The sequence below is a fragment of the Silurus aristotelis genome (genome assembly GCF_946808225.1).
Source record: "Silurus aristotelis genome assembly, chromosome: 1".
Lineage (NCBI taxonomy): Eukaryota > Metazoa > Chordata > Actinopteri > Siluriformes > Siluridae > Silurus > Silurus aristotelis.
Window position 1 is genome coordinate 1,925,520 of NC_139574.1, and position 20,593 is coordinate 1,946,112.

The window sequence follows — 20,593 nt, forward strand, 5'->3', positions numbered from 1 at the left end:
CAGTATCTCCAGTGTACAATGTGGATTCTCCAGTCCAGCAGAGAGCAGCTTCACTCCTGAATTCTGCAGGTTATTGTCACTCAGGTTCAGTTCTCTCAGACTGGAGGAGTTTGAACTGAGAACTGAGGACAGAATTCTACAACTTTCACCTGTGAGATTACACCCACACAACCTGGGAGAGAAATGATGATAAATCAGAACACTGACATCTCAAACACACACACACACACACACACACACACACACACACAGCCTGGGAGAGAAATTCTGATATATTAGAACGATGACATCTCAAACACACACACACACACACACACACACACACACACACACACACACACACACACACACACACAGAAAGCGAAAAGAAACGTCTCTAGGTTACGACCGTTACAACCCCAGTTCCCCGAGGGAACGAGACGCTGCATCATAACGCTATGGAAACCCCTGCGTGACCGCCACGTGTGTAATCTGACCAATAGGCGTTTGGGACGTGACGTCATCAGCGGGCGACGTCGTGTAAACAGGAAGCTACAAATGGCTGTGAGATGGACAAGACGCTAGCTCCTGCGAGAGAAGGTAAGCGCCGCAGGGACGCAGGGATTTTGGCATGGAGACACAGCGTCTCGTTCCCTCAGGGAACTTGGGTTACGGTCGTAACCTAGAGACGTTCCCCTTCGGGAACTCGAGCTGCGTCGTAACGCTATGGGAACGAGTGTCCAATCACGCCACACTAACCGGACCCTGCCTAGAGAGTGAGGGCCTCGGCACCTGCATGTAGGACAGAAGAGCCCGGGGTGGCTCTGAGGTCAAGGTCATAGAACCTGACAAAGGTCAGCGGGGTGGACCAACCCGCAGCGTCACAGATGTCTTGGAGTGACACTCCATTGGACCAGGCCGTAGAGGCCGCCACACTCCGGGTGGAGTGAGCTCGGACCCTGAGCGGTGCAGGAAGGCCAGAGGACTCATGAGCACACAAAATTGCATCCACTACCCATCTGCTCAAAGTCTGCTTATTGGCCGGGAACCTTTCCAGTTAGGGCCGTAGCAGACAAGCAGCTGCTCCGACTTCCTCCACGGAGTCATCCTGCGGAGGTAAGTGTCCACGCACTGGACACAGGTTTTGGATAGAGAAACACTCTGGCCATGCCAGGGGCAAACTCCAGGTAAAACGGGGCCACGGACAGAGCCTGCAGATCCCTGATCCTCTTCAGGGAGGAAATCGCCAAGAGGAAGGTGGTCTTAATAGACAGAAACCTAAGGGCCACATAGGCCAATGGCTCGAAGGGGGGCTCAGATAGAGCTGCCAGCACAACCGCCAGATCCCAGACAGGCATTCTGGATCACAGCCCATGGCCTTAGCCTCCGGGTGCCACGGAGGAAACGTGTCACCAGTGGGTGCATACCCAGCGACTGCCCCGCAGGCGGGGTGCTATATGCCACGATGGCGGACACGTAAACCTTCAGGATTGAAGGGGTTAACTCCAGAACCGAACCGATCGAGCAGTCAACAGGTTCCAGGCCATGGTGCTTGCACCATGACGTGAACAGTCACCATCGTGTGGTGTACGACCTCCTCATGGAGGGAGCTCTGGAGTGGAGAAGGGTCTCTAATACCTTGGTAGAGAGACCAGCCGCTACGAACTGTGCCCCCTCAGGGGCCACAACCACAGCCTCCACAACTCTGGGAGGGGGTGAACCAGGGTTCCGCCCGCCTGTAAGAGGAGATCCCTCCTGGGAGGAATTTCCCACGGAGGGCCATCGAGTAGGGACACCAGATCCGCAAACCATGGTTTGCCCGGCCATCGAGGTGCTACCAGGCGGAGACGGACTCCATCCCAGTGAACTCTCTCCAGAACTCCAGGGAGCAGTGCGATCGGGGGAAAGGCGTACAGGCGTAGCCTCGGCCACGACTGTACCATGGCATCCAGACCTAACGGGGCTGGGTTAGAGAGAGAGAACCAGAGGGGACAGTGCGAGGTCTCCTGGGTCGCAAAAAGATCCACCTGGGCTCTGTAGAACCTCCACCATATGAGCGCCACTACCTCGGGGTGAAAACGCCACTCCCCAGGCCACGGCCTCTGCCTCGAAAGGGCGTCTGCTCTGACATTCAATCATCCCGGGATGTAAATGGCCCTCAAAGATAGGAGCCTGTCCTGAGACCACAAGAGGACCGCTTGCGCTAGCTTGTACAAGGGGATCGGAGATTAGTGGTTGATGTAAGAGACCACCGCAGTATTGTCCGTGTGGACCAATACATGGCGATCTCTCAGGTCCGGCAGGAAGTGTTTTAACCCCAATAACACTGCCATCATCTCCAGGCAATTTATGTGCCACAAGAGACGTGGGCCACTCCACAGACCCTGGGCGGAGTGGCCACTCATGACCGCTCCCCACCTCGTGAGGGAAGTGTCCAACGTTAGCGTCACGCGGCGACACGGAGTCCCCAACACGGGGCACGGGACAGAAACGTTCGGTCTTTCCAAACATCCAAGGCTCGAAGGGCATGCCACGAGACCTTGATAGTACGATACTGGTTCCCCCTGAGGGAGAACCCCCTGCCCCGGAGCCACCACTGAAAAAGCCTCATGTGCAGGAGGCCGAGCGGGATTACGCTGCTCGCTGCTGCCATGAGACCCAGCAGCCTCTGGAACTGCTTCACAGTGAGTGGCTGGCCTTCCCGAACTCTCCTGACAGCGGTGAGGATGACCTCGACCCGAGCAGGCGACAACCGTGCCTGCATCCTGGTTGCGTCCCACACCATGCCCAAAAAGGTGGTTCTCTGTGCTGGAGAAAGCACGCTTTTGCTGGCGTTTAGCCGAAACCCAAGCACCTTCAAGCAGGCGAGGACGACATCTCAATGGCGAATGAGCCAGAATCAACCAATCGTCGATGTAATTTAAATTGCGGATGACCATTATCCGACTCATGGTCACGACCCTGACCTCTACCATCACCCTTCTGAACCCCACACTAAATACTAGCACACTGATGGCTCACTGATACTTTCTACTACAGTAATCATCATGCAGTTCTGCTCCAATCTGTACATTCTACATCATTCTGGATAATTATTCTGTATATTAAAACATTATTCTTTTCAATCATTCTATTCAATTATCCTGTATATAATTCACTGTAGACCAAAATTGACCTCCTTGAATGCCATAATACACAACATGTTTGGTGGACAAAAAGCACTGACATAATTTTTCAGCATACCATACTGGCAAACTATATTTAATTAAAGAACGGATGACAATCACCAGACTTAAATCCAATTGAAAATTTATGGAAATAACTAAAGATCAGGGTTCATTGAAGAGGCACATGGAACCTTCAAACTTTGAAGAGTGTTTGTGTGGAAGAATGGACCAAAATCACATCTGAGCAGGAGGCTTCTTGAAACTGCTATTACCAACAAAGGCTTTTGTATGAAATATTGAATAAATATCAGTGAGTATTAAATAAATTTTCCCCGTGTCATTTTACATTATAACACATTATTTATGGACATTAATGCTTTCATTTCATCGTCCAATGTGATTATTTTCATTTATTTTGATTGATTTGTGTTTTTAGGTAAATCATTGATTGAGTGTGAAATAAATCAAACTTAAGGACACTTCTTATTTTATATAATATTATTGTCCTGCGTAATAACTTTAGATAGAGGAGATAGGCGGAGCAGGAGGGAAAACTCTACAACTGTACACTACGGATCCCTAACCTTTACATTTTTTAATTACTTTTTCTTCTTTGCTTATCGTAATTTTTGTTACAGTCTTTGCGTTCTGGCTTCGCTTCGCCATCTAGCAGCGACGTCTTGAGCTCATACCCTAATTATTTGCTTGCGTAACAAAGCAAAAAATCTACCGATTGACCGCTCGTACCTCGGAAAACTCACACATTAATTCACTCGTAGGTCAAGGTACCGCTGTGTGTGTATATATATATATATATATATATATATATATATATATATATATATATATATATATATATATATAAAATCATGATCCTAATCAGTGCAGTGTCATTAGTGTTCATTTCAAATAATTACTACGTTTATGGAATTAGTAACACATTTATGAAATCATTTTAAAATCACTTACTGAGCTTTTCTGGATGCTTTGACCACTGGCAGCAGCCTCAGAAGACATTCATCTGATTTGTCATATTTACTCAAATCAAACACATCCAGATTCTCTTCTGAGTTCAGCAACACAAACACCAGAGCAGACCACTGTGCAGGAGAGAGTCTGACTCCACTGAGACACCTGGAATTACTGCTGTTCAGGTAACGTTGTACTTCCTGTACTAGAGAATCATCATTCAGTTCATTCAGACAGTGGAACAGATTGATGGATTTCTCTGGAGATGGATTTTCTCTGATCTTCTCCTTGATGTACTCGACTGTTTCCTGTTTGCTGTGAGAGCTACTTCCTGTCTGGGGCAGTAGGTCTCGTAAGAGAGTCTAATTGGCCTCCAGTGAGAGACCCAGAAGGAAGCGGAGGAAGAGGTCCAGGTGTCCATTTTTACTCTGTAAGGTCTTGTCCACTGCACACCTCAGGAAATCAGACATGTTTGATTTGGTGAAAAGATCTGACAGATTGTTTATTTGTTGTTTTTTACTCTTTTTGTTGATAAATGAGAGAAATGTGTATGAAGCAGCCAGAAACTCCTGAACACTCAGATGTACAAAACTGAACACCTTCCCCAGGTGAAGCCCAATCTCCTCTCTGAAGATCTGAGTACACACTCCTGAGTATACTGATGCTTCTCTGACATTAATGCCACACTCTCTCAGGTCTTCCTCATAGAAGATCAGGTTTCCTTTCTCCAGCTGTTGGAAAGCCAGTTTTCCCAGTGCCAGGATACTGTCTCTGGTCTGCTGAGGATCAGAGTCACATTTCTGATGGTACGTTTGGTGTTTGTGTTTGATCTGAAAGATCAGGAAGTGTGTGAACATTTGCGTCAGGGTCTTGGGGATCTCTCCACTCTCTGCTTCACCCAACATTCTCTCTAGAACAGTGGCTGAGATCCAGCAGAAGACTGGGATGTGACACATGATGTAGAGGCTTCTGAAAGACTTCATGTGTGTGATGATTTTATTAGCCAGGCTCTGATCACTGATCCTCTTCCTGAAGTACTCCTCTTTCTGAGGATCACTGAACCCTTGTACCTCTGTTACCTGGTCTACACACTCAGGAGGGATCTGATTGGCTGCTCCTGGTCGAGAGGTGATCCAGAGGAGAGCAGAGGGAAGCAGATTCCCCTTGATGAGGTTCGTCAGCAGCACATCCACTGAGGCTGATTCTGTCACATCACACAATCTCTCATTGTTCTGGAAATTTAGAGGAATTTGACACTCATCCAGACCATCAAAGATCAACACCACTTTATTCCTCTCACAGTCTATTAATCGTAATTATTTTATTTCTGGGAAAAAGTGAAGAAGAAGATCCATCAGACTGAGATGTTTCTGCTTCATCAGATTCAGCTCTCTAAAGGGGAGTGGAAACATGAAGGTGACGTCCTGATTTGCTTTTCCTTTAGCCCAGTCCAGAATGAACTTCTGCACAGAGACTGTTTTTCCAATTCCAGCAACTCCTTTAGTCAGCACACTTCTGATGGACTTGTCTTTAAAGAGATCATTACATTTGATGGGTGTCTCCTGTGTTGCTGGTCTCCTGGACACTGTCTCAATCTGTCTCACCTCATGTTCATTATTGACGTCTCCACTCCAACCCTCTGTGATGTAGAGGTCTGTGTAGATCTCATTCAGAAGTGCTGAGCTTCCATGCTGTGAGATTCCTTCAGTAATTCTTTGACATTTCTCTCTCAGTTTGGATTTGAGTTTTTGCTGGTGCACAGAGACGAGTTCTGATAAAAAGAAGAATAAAATGTAAACTCTCTGATCATCTCTGTGAGCTACTGATATTTTCATAGCTGTATATCATATGGAATGTCAGTACTGATGTGTTATTATATTGTGTTGATAAAAGCACATCATTATGATGAGATGTGTTTAATAAATGTACAGCAGTTTCCTTCCTCTGAAGATAAAGTGATGTTAGAACCCCATGAGCTCTTACTGTTCTGCAGTGTGTTAGCGAGATCTGTGTGCTTCATGTTCTTCAGGAAGTGCAGTGTGATCTTCAGCACTCCCTCTCTGACACTGCTCTGATCCTCCTCATCCTCCACCTCCCTCTCAGAGCATGCTGGGTAATCTGGACTCAGGAGCTTCTTATATCTCTTCAGTTCATTCTGTAGCAGACTGATGACTTTGTGCTCCAGATCCTGATTTGTAACAGAAGCAAAATAACCCACTATACTTATATCAAACACTATAATGTAACATAAGTAGAAGAAGGATGCAAAGGGATTTATGAAAATGCTGATGATTCAACTTCACAAAAAACAATTTGGAAGAAAGCAAGGAACAAACAAGAAGAATGAGAGAAGCAGAATGAAAAAGATGTCGAAACCACTGAGGAAACACAACACACTCGTGTTCTCTCCTACTGCTGCTCAGGATTTTGTTCCTTCACATAGTGTGTGACACACACACACACACACACACACACACACACACACACACACACACACACACACACACACACACACACACAAACACACACACACACACCTTGAATATGGCCTCCAAATGTTTCTTCTCAGTGATATTTGATTTCTTCTTCTGCAGTCTGTGAACAAATGAAACACTTGTTAAAAGACTATAAATCATATTCATACACAGGAAAAATGGCAGAGTAATTTTTCCAGACACAATGTTCTTTTCCTCAAAAATAGTTGTTTTGCTCTATTTTGAGTGTACAGAGTAAAATGTGTCAGTAGAGTGAGAGCAAAATTTCAGAGTAACTGTGACTCCTCCTCATTGTTTCCTCACAAAGTTTAATTAATTTGCGGTACTCTACACGGTCATCCAGCGGTGCAACTTGTGGAATTAGAAGAGACGCTTCAGAGAAAGCGGCCGAGAAAACACCTGACACGCTGAAGGGGGCTGAAGGGGGCGTGGCAGGTGGATTCCTGACAGATAAACATGTACTGTATGTATTTTTATAGCATGACTTCATCAAACAAATCGCAGCAACGCTGTTATGTAAAAACCCTTCAGAAACACGTGCATGTACATTTTCATTTATTAATGCACATCATGTACATAAAGAAATTTCAAGCGCGTTAATATACTGCCGCCATTTAGATTTTCGTTTATCTCGATCATCGGTTATCTCGATGCTTTTTGGCGACCCCCTAGGACATCGACATAACCGGGTTCCTCTGTATATAGATTACAAATGTAACAAACGTTAAATGGCACCAGTGAAATTGCCAACTGTTTATTTAATGTTTGTAAGCTAAATTATTGTGGCGAGGATCGAGTTGTGCACCACATGTACTTGACTCGGTAAAGAGTTAAACTGGATCCTTAACTGGATTGCTGGAGGCCATTTTGATGTGCATTAGCTCTATTCAGACTCAAATTTCTCACTGTAATGTAAGGTATTATCAATATTTACAGGGGCTATTCGGGGTTTTTTTGCCGTCTAAATCCAGAATGTTGTACCCTTTCATTCACAAGCTCGTTGTTGGGCTTTTGATCATTATTTAAAGAATATTTTTTTGCGAATGTTAGGGCGCTCACACTGAATTTGCAAACTCCTCAGTGCCATTATTGTGGAACACCGTGCAATGAGGTTGCACTTTTTTTTATATAGACACTTTTATTCATACAAAACCCGCTCCTAAATCGTGAATAAATCACCATCTGAATGCATGAGTTTTATCACTGAGGTGCCATTCGGATTACATTTTCAGACATCCATGAGAAAAATGGTCTGAATACGGCTAGCATGCTAGCACCATGCATAAACTGTTGAACAGTTATTACAAATTAAAAACACACCAGTGAAGAAATATAATTCATGTTGAATGTCTGACAGCAACGTTGTCCAAAGATCCAAAGATAGTAAAAAATATATTTTTTCTTCAAAACCTTTTGCATTTCAAATGTTTTTGGAATGTGGTAAGAGAAGAAATGTTAACATTGTTATTATCATTAATACTTTTCCTTCTAAAAATGTTAATAGTATTAAACTAAGTTTATGGTTGTATCTTATGGGGTATAAAAATAATTTTAACTTCCTTTGGCATTGCTGGTTTTTGTTAATTTGGTAATGGTTTGTCATCCTTCAGTTGGCAAGAAATTTGATCTTCCTATAATGGATGTAAAAGTCTTTGATGACTCGAGGACTGAGGTTGATGAGGAAGCATTTGAATACCTGCTGACACGACCAGACCTTGGTGTCCTAGAAATTTTGATCCCAGGCAAAAAATGTTTTACATGCTTATACATTTTTGTGTTCATTTTCAGCAATACTCACCAATTTATTATTGCATAGACTAATGTGTCTATTGTACTAATTCTCAATAGCTGTATAACATGATTTAAAAATAGTATGAACAGTTAATCAGACTATAGGTATGGTTAATATTGAAGATTCTTTAAGCTCAAGCTCAGTAGGAGATACCGATGGCACATCAGAGTCTGACGACACAGCAATTTTGATTAGAAGTCCTCCTAAAAAAATCAAGCAGAGGAACATCTTGCTCAAGTAAGGTTCACTAATCTTGTCTCTGAATTACATCTATATGGAATTACTTAAATATTAAAGATATTTGAAACTATATACAGTTGCCAGTTGTTATTTTCTCATCTTTGCTCAATATTATATCATCCCCTCTTTCAGATGATCGAAAATATCCTAAAGACCAGCCCTGGAGGTGAAAAGATTGCAAGTGAATTTGCTCGCACTAAAAGTCTCTCAGATAGCCGAAGACGTGACATGGTGAAAATCTTGGTAGCACATTTGACAAATGAACATGGGTAGGTTGTTTATACCTTGTAAGGTTGGTTGTTACCTTGTAAATTAATGTTTCTGATGGCTATGTTAGTAGCTGTTGCCTCTCAATCTATTTGATTTACAGAAGGAGGAGTTACTGCATCTTTCAAAATAAATATTATTTACAGTATCATTGAAGTGGTATTTATTTTCTTAGTTTAGTAATGTGTAACTTTTAGGTCTGTTTGTTCTGGTCATAGGAGCATTATTACAATGCAGAAGATGGAAGTGGATTTTTGGCATGGAGAATTAAAACAAAAAAAGCCTTGGAGGATCAGATGAAATGCCCATGGCAACCACAAACAGGTGCAAGATTTGATGTTTAATCAGTGCTTGGCTGCAAGGCTTGATTAACATTTTATAACATTTTTTTTTAATGAATATGCAACTTTTGCATTATTTAATTATTTTACTCATCTTAACATTTATATTTGTAGTATTATTTTGTTCTGTAGTGAGAATGAGGTCACATGTTATAGTATCTCTACAAAATATAATTGCTTTTCTTTTTGAATGTGAACATGTTTTTCATAATCTCTAATGGTTGGCAAATTTAAATGTCATTCTGGGATATAACCCAGCCATTAGGGAGGCACAAACCAGAGCACTCTTAGTGCCGGTCCCAAGCCCGGATAAATGGGGAGGGTTGTGTTAGGAAGGGCATCCAGCGTAAAACATGTGCCAAATCAAATATGCGGATCACGATTAAGAAATTCATACCGGATCGGTCGAGGCCCGGGTTACCATCGACCGCCACAGGTATCGTTAGCCGACAGGGTACCGGTGGAAATTCGGCTACTGTTGGCTGAAGGAGGAGAAGGAGAGGAGGAAGACGTCTACAGAGACGGCAGGGAAAGGAGCAGTGTAGGAGAGTAGAGGTTCGGGTTGGTACTTTAAATGTTGGTACTATGACGGGTAAAGGGAGAGAGGTAGCTGATATGATGGAGAGGAGAAAAGTAGATATGCTGTGTGTTCAGGAGACCAAGTGGAAAGGGAGTAAGGCCAGGAACATTGGAGGTGTTTAAACTGTTCTATCATGGTGTGGATGGAAAGAGAAATGGTGTAGGGGGATTCTGAAGGAAGAGTACAGTAAGAGTGTAGTGGAGGTGAAGAGAGTTTCTGATAGGGTGATTATTCGTGAAGGTGGAAGTTGAAGGGATGATGATAAATGTCATCAGTGCCTATGCTCCACAAGTCGGATGTGAGATGGAGGAGAGGGAAAGATTCTGGAGTGAATTAGATGAAGTGGTAGAAGGTGTACCTAGAAATGAACGATTGGTGATTGGTGCAGACTTCAATGGGCATGTAGGTGAAGGGAACAGAGGTGATGAGGAGGTGATGGTAGGTATGGTTTTAAGGAGAGGAATGTGGAAGGGCAGATGGTGGTAGATTTTGAGACAGAAGCTCGGTGGTGGTGAAGAGGTGCTGGAGGATTCGGAAACTACTGCAGGAGTGATGAGGGAGGCAGCTAGAAAAGTACTTGGTGTGACATCTGGAAATAGAAAGCAAGACAAGGAGACGTGGTGGTGGAATGAGGAAGTGCAGGAGAGCATAAGGAGAAAGAGGTTAACAAAACAGAATTGGGATCGACAGAGTGATGAGAAATGTAGGCAGGAGTACAAGGAGATGCGGCAGCAGGTAAAGAGGGATGTGGCGAAAGCCAAGGAAAAGGCATATGAGGAGCTGTATAAGAGGTTGGACACTAAGGAAGGAGAAAAGGATTTGTACCGATTGGCCAGGCAGAGGGACCGAGCTGGGAAGGATGTACTGCAAGTTAGAGCAATAAAGGATGGAGATGGAAATGTGTTGACTAGTGAGGAGAGTGTGTTGAGAAGGTGGAGGGAGTATTTTGAGCAGCTGATGAATGAGGAAAATCAGAGAGAGAGAAGGTTGGATGATGTGGAGTTGGTGAAGCAGGAAGTGGATAGGATTAGTAAGGAGGAAGTGAGAGCAGCGATTAAGAGGATGAAGAGTGGAAAGTCGGTTGGACCAGATGACATACCAGTAGAAGCATGGAGATGTTTAGGAGAGATGCAGTGGAGTTTTTAACCAGATTGTTTAACAAGATTCTGGAAGGTGAGAAGATGCCTGAGGAATGGAGAAGGAGTGTGCTGGTACCGATCTTTAAGAATAAGGGAGATGTGCAGACCTGCAGTAACTACAGGGGAAGATAATCAGTCACAACATGAAATTATGGGAAAGAGTAGTGGAAGCCAGGCTGAGAGAAGAGGTGACCATCTGTGAGAAGCAGTATTGTTTCATGCCGAGAAAGAGCACCACAGATGCCTTATTTGCTTTGAGAATGTTGATAGAGAAGTATAGAGAAGGACAGAAGGAATTGCATTGTGTTTTTGTGTTTTATATCTTTATGTTTGAAGCCTGAAATGTGGCAAAAGGTCGCAAAGTTCAAGGGGGCCGAATACTTTCGCAAGGCACTGTATTCCTGCAAAGGAGATAGTTTTTTAAATGATGAACTTCAGTGTCAGAAAGCAATTGCCCTGATGAAGCATACAGCTGACGAGGCAGTGGTAAAGGAAAATATGAGGTTAACACTCGCCTATCGCCAGTCAACTGATATTTTAATAATTTTCCCACGATTCCAGGATATACCAGGCTTGGTATGTGAGACTTATAAAGATAAAATCAAGTAATATTGTTCTGCCGTAAACAAACTTAGTTCCTACTGTGGGACTGACTTTTATTATCTTTGGCAGATTGATCAAGATTTTAGACTTCTATTTGGTGATGTAACCTCTGCAAAGTTGTTAGAGAAGTGGTCCACCAGCATAAAACCAAAGGTTATTGCCCAGAGCTGTGGCTTCACACACACTTGTGAGCTCCAAGACCTCATCCAAAATGCAAGAGACCATCATCCAAGTTGAAGAAGGTAACTATATTGTGCTATTGTCAGCCCGCTTGTGCACTGCTGGCATTACCGCCTCAATCACCGAGGAAACACCCCCTCCCAACCAGCTGCACGGAATTGGCGTCTAATTTTCTGGCACTTATAAGGACGCCTGAATCCTCCAGTCAGTGCCAGATTGTCTTTAGGCTTGCCCTGATCACTCTCCAGCGTATTCTCTGTTTTGTTTGTTTCTGACCTGACTATTCTGTCCTCCGGTTTCCGGCTCGGCTCGGCTCGCGCTGAACGCGCTACGGTTTTCGGGTCTGCTCTGCTCGCGCTGAACGCGCTCCGGTTTCCTGCTCGGCTCTGCTCTGTTCGCGCTGTATGCGCTCCGGCTTCCGGCTCGGCTCAGCTCGCGCTGAACGCGCGTTTAGGTTTCCGGCTCGCGCTAAACGCGCCCCCACTTCCGGCTCGGCATTCTCGCCCTCCGCGTAGGATCGGCTCCCTGAATCGACTCCCTGAATCGGCTCCCTGTATCGGCTCCCTGTATTGACTCCCTGAATCAGCTCCCTGAATCGGCTCCCTGAATCGGCTCCCTGAATCGGCTACCTGAATCGGCTCCCTGAATCGACTCCCTGAATCGGCTTCCCGATTCGGCTCTGCACAGCTTTTCTCCCCTGCTCCTTTTGCATCTGCCTTGGATCCTATAACCTGAATTCTCTGACAGAACAATCTGGCCAACATGGATCCCGTGGATGTACCTGCCTCTAGCACCGATGTAGCAGCCTTGTCTTGCCGACAAGCGGCGCAGGAGCAACAAATCCAAAACCTCTCTACTGGCGTGCAGGAAATCATGGGATTTTTGCGCACACGTTTTGGTGACCGACTCACCACTGGTGCTTCGCCGCCGTCGTCACCTGCAGCCCCGGCCCGGCCGGCCCCTGCTCGTCCTACCACCCCTTCGGCCATGCGTGAGCCTCAGCTCGCGCAACCAGCCCGGTTTTCGGGCGACCCGGACTTCTGCCGATCGTTTGTTATGCAGTGCGACCTGATTTTTAGCATGCAGCCCTCCCAATTCGGTACAGAGCGCTCCAAGGTGGCCTACGTCATTTCCCTTCTGTCAGGCCAGGCCCTAATGTGGGCCACTGCGGAGTGGGAAAGTCAATCAGCCTACTGCAGATCGTTCGCCGCCTTTTCTGCCGAACTCCGGAAAGTCTTCGGCACATCTACGCCACGCCAAGATGCCGCCCGCTCCCTGGTCTCGGGCGCACAGGGGCATCGCTCTGTTGCAGAGTTCGCGGCTGAGTTCCGGACCCAGGCCACTGACAGAGGATGGGATCGCATTGCGCTTTACGATACTTTCCTCCAGGGCCTCTCCTCTGCCGTTAAGGATGAACTTGCTGCTCTTGATCCGCCCCAGGATCTGGATTCACTGATCTCATTGGCTACACGCATCGATCGGCGCATAAAGGAACGCCGCCGGGAGCATGGTTACCCTGCTCAGAGCCTAGATCCTCACGGTCCTTTAACTGCGAGCTGTTCCCCGCCTCGTGCCTCGGGTTCTGGCACCCGTTCTTTCTCTCTGCCGCCAGCCATGGAGATAGGACGCCACCACCTGACCCCCGCTAAAAAGGAAAAATGTCGGTCTCTAGGTCTATGCCTCTACTGCGGAGGTAAAGGGCACATGGCCGCCTCCTGCCCGGTAAAAGGCAAGGCTCGTCGGTAAAGGGGGGAGCACCCACGAGCCACTCCTTCCCTGCTCCCTCCAAACCCACTATCTTGGTCCACCTTCAGGTTGGCCCCGGAGGCACAGAATTGGCTGCCTTCGTCGACTCTGGGGCTGATGCTGAATTCATCGACCTCAAGCTTGCCCAGCGACTGCTGGTTCCCATGGTACCCCTACCTGAAGCTCTGCTGATCAGAGCCCTAGACGGCAGCCTTTTAGGCCGGGCCACGCACCGCACTAAGCCTCTACTCATGTCAGTGGGGGAACAACATCAGGAGTGGCTTTCTTTCCTGCTCATCTCCTCTCCCCAAGCCCACGTTTTGCTCGGGTTCCCTTGGCTTCAGAAACACAATCCACGTGTTGATTGGATGACAGGGCGTATTCTGGATTGGGGTGTGCATTGCTTCGGCCACTGCCTTGCTCTCCCGCCACCCAAACCACTGCCGGCTGTCGCTCCCGAGCACTCCGAGTTAGCATCGGTTCCTGCGATCTATCATGGCCTTGCGCGCGAGTTCAGTAAGGCCTTGGCTACCTCCCTGCCTCCCCACCGACACTTTAGGGCTATAGTTCGGTGGCGGCACCCCTCCACCTTCTGACGTCTTCCCTCCGCTCGTTCGTTTGGGGCCCCGGGGCTGAGGAGGCATTTCTGGGGCTTAAGCGGCAATTCAAGGAGGCGCCTATCTTTCCTGACCCGGCTCGGCAGTTCGTTGTTGAAGTCGACGCCTCCGGCGTAGGGGCGGTGCTCTCCCAGGTCTGCCCTGAGGATAACCGCCTGCATCCTTGCGCCTTTTATTCCAGGCGCCTTAGCTCCTCAGAACGTAACTACCCGGTGGGTAAGAGGGAGCTCCTTGCCGTCAAACTGGCCTTGGAGGAATGGTGCCATTGGTTGGAGGGTGTGGAGGTCCCCTTTCTGGTCTGGACGGATCATCGCAACCTTGAGTACCTCCAATCGGCTAAGCGGCTCAACCCCCGACAGGCCAGATGGGGCCTTTTCTTTGGCCGCTTCCAGTTCTCTTTCACTTATAAGGACGCCTGAATCCTACAGTCAGTGCCAGATTGTCTTTAGGCTTGCCCTGATCACTCTCCAGCGTATTCTCTGTTTTGTTTGTTTCTGACCTGACTATTCTGTCCTCCGGTTTCCGGCTCGGCTCGGCTCGGCTCGCGCTGAACGCGCTACGGTTTCCGGCTCGGCTCTGCTCTGCTCGCGCTGAACGCGCTCCGGTTTCCTGCTCGGCTCTGCTCTGTTCGCGCTGTACGCGCTCCGGCTTCCGGCTCGGCTCAGCTCGCGCTGAACGCGCGTTTAGGTTTCCGCCTCGCGCTGAACGCGCCCCCACTTCCGGCTCGGCATTCTCGCCCTCCGCGTAGGATCGGCTCCCTGTATCAACTCCCTGTATCGACTCCCTGAATCGGCTCCCTGTATCGACTCCCTGTATCGACTCCCTGAATCGGCTCCCTGAATCGGCTCCCTGAATCGACTTCCTGAATCGGCTCCCTGAATCGGCTTCCCGATTCGGCTCTGCACAGCTTTTCTCCCCTGCTCCTTTTGCATCTGCCTTGGATCCTATAACCTGAATTCTCTGACAGCTATAGCTTAAGTTAACTAAGATGAAATTAAGCATTCATGGCAAAGGGTTGGCACAACTTTACCCATTAGACATGCATGTCTCTTACCGACTTGTAATAGGTAAACTGTTTAAAAATCACTTGTTTCTCTAACGTTTCTACCCTGATCTACCCTTTTATGCACAAGGGCCACATACAGGAGTTGCAGATTTACAATCTGAAATTGTTTTCATTTGGAGCTCTGAATAACAAAAGCATGGTTTATGTCTTGTAGATACAGTTTAACTGTATGACATCGTACACATGTAGTCAAGACTGATCATAATTAGTCAATACTGTTTATACTAGTTAATGTATTTATACAGGCTAATCTTCCAAGTAATGTTACGTCAAGTGAAACTGAGTAGGATGGTATGTTCAACACCTTCTAGCTAAAAACCAAACTTACAGGCCTATAAAAGAAATCACTTTGTTTTCCATGTCTCCAGGATGGGACAGCGACATGTCGTCAATTCTGATTCTGGTTCACCTTTTGCCACCTTCAAGTCAATAGACCGGGATAAATCTCAGCTATACAAGCATGTGATAATCTTGTGAAATTCATCAAGGTGAATGGAGCAGATTAATTGACACTTTTGTATACTGTTCCTTTACTGTGTGACCTTGAACTTGCTTATTTCTCAGACAGGTACTTAAAGATCATCTGTCCTCCAAATTCTTTCATTCTTTTCTACTTCACACATACTTAGTAACAATCTATAGGAATCTCTTGAAAGTATGTACAGAAACTTTAGTGGAAGACATCAATGCATATTTACTCATGCTGCATATTAACATAAACAGTTAGGCCACGTTGGCTCTAATATTTTTTCATTCTTTCACAGACTGGTACCAGTATCCAAGGACACCTGGATAGAATTGAAGAAAGTCTCCAGCCGTATCTACTTGCTGTTGGACCAAAGAAAAGTAGCATTCAGAGTTGGTTTATTGTAATTGACCAACATGCTCTACCATGCAAGGCCTCTAATTCACTGGCCTGTGTTGATGAGCTTTTCAAAGCTCACTTTGTCTTTGGCACCTCATACTTTTAGCAACTGACCAATGTGTATAGCTTTCTGCAAACCACTGATCTAGATGCTGAATTCACCAAAGTGAATCCCAGAGTGGCTGAGTTGAGAGCTAGAATGCTCCAGTAACCAGATTATTTGTTTCATTTGTAAAAGGGGGCATGCCGATGCCAATTCCATTATGAGGCACTATAAGTAAGTCCATGGCCTTTGTTCAGGGAAAATACTTAAGTTAAAATGTGCTCAAAGAGGTTTGTTCACATGTTTACCTTAGTTTTTCTGGATAACGAAAGCATCTGAGCAAATGTTGTGCAATTGACAGTTCATGCCTCAATTCTGGTGAAAGCTCATCCACTGCCAACTCCATTTTATTAGGGGATGTAGGTGATTTACCAAACACAATTTCAAACTCAGTCTGTACCCCTAAAACAAATATAGTAGACAGTTTTTCAGTTGATATTATGCATGATATATTAGAGGGGGTTGCACAATATGAGATGAAATTTCTTATTCAGCACCTGATTGGCAATTACACCATATCAGCAGAAATACACAGAAGAATTCAGAGTTTTAACTATGGCTTTATGGAACAAAACATCAAACCTCCTGGTGTAGAATTAAGAGAGGGTTCCAATGACTTGGGCTTGAATGCCATTTAGAGCTGGTGTTTACTGCGTTATCTGCCCATTATTTTTGGAGATATTGTGTGTCCTAATGATCAGCACTGGCATTTGTTAATTTTATTGCTTCAGATAGTCAGTATAGTGTTTTCTTCATTTATATCCACTGGTATTACCATTTATTTGAAACACCTGATTGCAGAGCACCACAGTTTGTTTAAGCATTTGTTCCCTGATAAGAAATTGTTGCCAAAGCATCATTTTATGGTGCATTACCCTAGTTGTATGCAGAAAATTGTACCACTGCTACATTGTTGGTGCATGTGTTACGAAGCAAAGCATAACGTGTTTAAAAAGCAGCTGAAAAGCTTCAAAAACAACGAAAACATTAGAAAAGAAACACCAGTGCCAAATGGCGTACATATGGCAAACATTTGATCCAAATGACATGAAATGAGGTCCTGGGAAAATGGTCCCCTTGAATAAAATAGAAGTTGGCACTGAGATGGCTGAGAAACTTATTGTGCCCATGTAAAATTAACCAAAATACCAAATACTGAGGAAATATATATCGGTCAGGGGTAGCAGTTTGTGTTCAGGTTCAAAATGACATGCCTGTATTTCATGTAATCCAGAATATTGTTGTCAAAGATGAACATGTCCTTTTAATAACAACTGCACTAAAAACTGTTTGTTTAGCTGAACATATTCATGCTTACATACGTTGCACATACTGTAGAAGCACCTTGTGTTTTGGATGTTAAGGATATCTTGCACCACAAACTGTTTGACATTCTGATGTCTTATGGTTGTGATTCTGATTTGTTTATTGTACCATATAATTACATGTAATTCGTCCTGTTTGTCATATCAGAATCATTGTTTTTATTATTTTTATTTTTTCAAAATAAGCTTGAAAAATAAAATTTGTGAGACATGAGTTTATTTTGTTCATTTTTCTTTTAAGACTGAACAGCAGGTTTTTCATTTTAGGTCCTTTTAATGGGTAAACATGAATGGTGTAATTCAGAAGAATAACTTTGAATAGAGTAAGTTCTTTAGAGGTCACTTAGAATTGAGGATAAACAATTGTTGCAGAGTAAAGTTAAAGTACCTCTGAATAGACTTAAAAAGTAGCAGAGTCAATTTCAAGTAGCTCAGAACTGTGTAAAATAGTACAAGAGTTAATTTGAAAAAACACTAAATGCAGTCAAATATCACTTGAAAGAGTAAAATATTAACACTACATTGAGCATAATTGACTCTGGATAGATGACTATCAAAAGAGTAACTTTTACTCTTTTTGGAGAGGGACCAAATGTTATATGGAATAGAGTCAAATTTTCTTCAAATTGAGTAAATTTTACTCTGGCAAATTTACAGTGTAACTACAAACACAAAGCAGTGAATACACACATATTACAGAGATGTTTGATTATGTGAGAGTGTGAGTGATAAAACACTGCACTCATACATTCAACTGTCCTCACCTCAGATCAGTAGTACAGTCTGTGTCTTTAAAGTTTATTGGACGACTCATTGACTGTTCACTCTTCATGGACACACAGCTGGGTTCAGGTGAGTCTGATCTCTTACCCTGAATCAGACTAAACACACACAACCACTGCATCATTATTACTGTTCTGCAGCAACACTGAATAATGAAACTGGAGTTAAAATCTGATGATGTTCTTATTAACACTGATCCCATTCTTTAACCTTCATACTTTATCCAGCTACAGGGACAACTTGGGGTTAGACGTGTTGCTCAGTAGCTTAATGTCACTAATCATCAGCTGGTTTTGAACATCTGGAGACAAAGCTGCTGAATTCAACTCTTCACTCGTCACTTTTCACAGATACACATCAGAGTCTGATCTGTTTAGTGTTGGTGAATGTGAGAACATTTCTATTTTTCACAGAGTCACAACCTTCACTCACCTCTCATCTTTCTTTATGTCCTGTTTCACAGACTCACTCATTCTGGAGGACATTTCTACTGCTACAGAGGAACCTGTACACCTACAGAGAGAGAGAGAACTAGGTTAAACAATTTAGTAATTATTAATAATAATAATAATAGTAATTCTTATAATAATAATAATAATAATAATAATAATAATAATAATATTCATAATAATAATCATTATATTATGAACAAGATTTAAAAAATATGTAAAACTATTTCAACCTGAAAAGGGGGGAAAAGACAATGCCTCACATTAACAATGTAAAAACCTGCATACAATCAGAAATCCATAAAGAATCATTAATATATTGATAAAAAATAAACAGAAGTCCTTTTATACCCCAAACACTCAAACTGCAGTTTATCACTAACACGTAATGCGCATGCGCTCCACTCTGCACCACCCCCCCACTCTGCACCCCCCCCCCCCACTCTGCACCACCCCCCCACTCTGCACCACCCCCCCACTCTGCACCCTGAACATGGAGACTGTGTTCACTGTGATGCAGAACTGATTCCTAAACTCCAACCTGCTCCTTAATCTCGTTTCTTTCCTTTGTGTTTATGGCTGTAATGTTCTTCCTTCAGCCAAAGCGCTTCTTTTCACTTCTCCACATTTTTCTGCAGTGTTGAAACAGAGCTTTGAATGTTTCCGTCCTCAGGAAAGAAATGTAGCCTCCTTCCCCTCAGCGCGCCCGGTGTCCTCCTCCTGATTCCCCGCTGCTCTCACACTACCATCCGGCTCAGAGCCGCCATTAGCGCCGCCTCCTCCTGTCTCCTATGCGGAGCCGCGAGCCGCTTGTGCCCGATATCAGCACATTCCCAAGCCCGCATGCTGCCCTGCTTCCATCCACCATCTACATTCTCCCTTCATCTTTCACACCAAAGGAGATATGGAGCGGATTTTCCGCCGAGTCGAGGAACATCAGAACCTGTCTCCTGAAAGTCATGATGTGTTTAGTGACGGCTGTTTGCAGGAACACGATCTGAAAACAAATCGCGATTTTCCCCAATAAAACACTTTCACGCTCCAGAGCTTCATTTGGGAAAAAGGAGGAGAGTTTGAAATAAAGATCCTTAAAGAGAGAAACACTGCAGGACACATATTTACTTCACTCCAACATGGGGTGTGTTCCATCTAATCCTGGATCATCTAACGGTTCACTTCCAGCAAATCAATTCCTACAGTAAACTGTGGAAGATCCAACTTCAGGAAAAATCACCTGAACTGTTCTTCATCCAGTGTAGATTCATAACATTCACATCTTCTAGCTTTAGATTTACAGACTTACTGTGTTTTTCTCCTGGAAATGTTTCACTGCCTTTCTTCATAAAATGGAGTTTTTACTTTCACTTTAACTTGTTTATTCCAAAGAGCAGGAATTCAGGTGGTGGAGTCAGGACACACACACACACACACACACACACACACACACACACACACACACACACACACACACACACACACACACAGTGTAATGGTTTGTATCATATTTAAAAACACACATACACACACAGAATAATAAACATGTTTGTAAGAGTCTGAAAATAAATAACTTAATAAATAAGTCCACAATTAAAATTCATACAAATAAAGTTAACAAATGCATTTTTGTTATGCACCAGTTCCGGTTAGATTCTTCACACAGAAAAATCGAGGTACAGTAATGTACCTAAAAGAGTACAAATGCTTTGTCGCCCCAGCTGTACCCTAGCACCCTAGGGTACCTTCTTGTTTGTACTGTAACAATTTTGCACCCCAAGTGGTAGAAATATACCTTTATGTTACGGTTTAAAATCACATCCTGGTATTCTCCCAGGGCCCTTCACTAATATCCAGCTGAACTGATTTGTTTACTGATTAAAATAAAAAAAA

The 20,593-nt window shown here is 44.5% G+C and overlaps 2 protein-coding genes across 4 annotated transcripts in view; both read right to left on the reverse strand.

Moving 5' to 3' along the window:
* LOC310727127 (uncharacterized protein) overlaps positions 1-20,593 on the reverse strand; it is a 564,745-nt gene that overhangs the window by 6,627 nt on the left and 537,525 nt on the right. The window lies entirely within an intron of this gene.
* Positions 5,159-20,145, reverse strand: LOC310729983 (uncharacterized protein). Of its 3 annotated transcripts, none has more exons than XM_083548711.1 (6): positions 20,010-20,145; positions 18,690-18,770; positions 18,239-18,355; positions 6,653-6,710; positions 6,099-6,303; positions 5,159-5,886 (listed from the first exon to the last, which is right to left on the reverse strand). In XM_083548711.1, the coding sequence occupies exons 2-6, from the start codon at positions 18,740-18,742 to the stop codon at positions 5,432-5,434; spliced, it is 888 nt and encodes a 295-aa protein (XP_083404837.1). In that variant the 5' UTR covers positions 18,743-18,770; positions 20,010-20,145; the 3' UTR covers positions 5,159-5,431. The 3 variants fall into 3 exon arrangements, with proteins under 3 accessions (XP_083404837.1, XP_083404838.1, XP_083404839.1); XM_083548712.1 differs by having other exon boundaries at positions 19,248-20,095; XM_083548713.1 differs by having other exon boundaries at positions 19,941-20,092.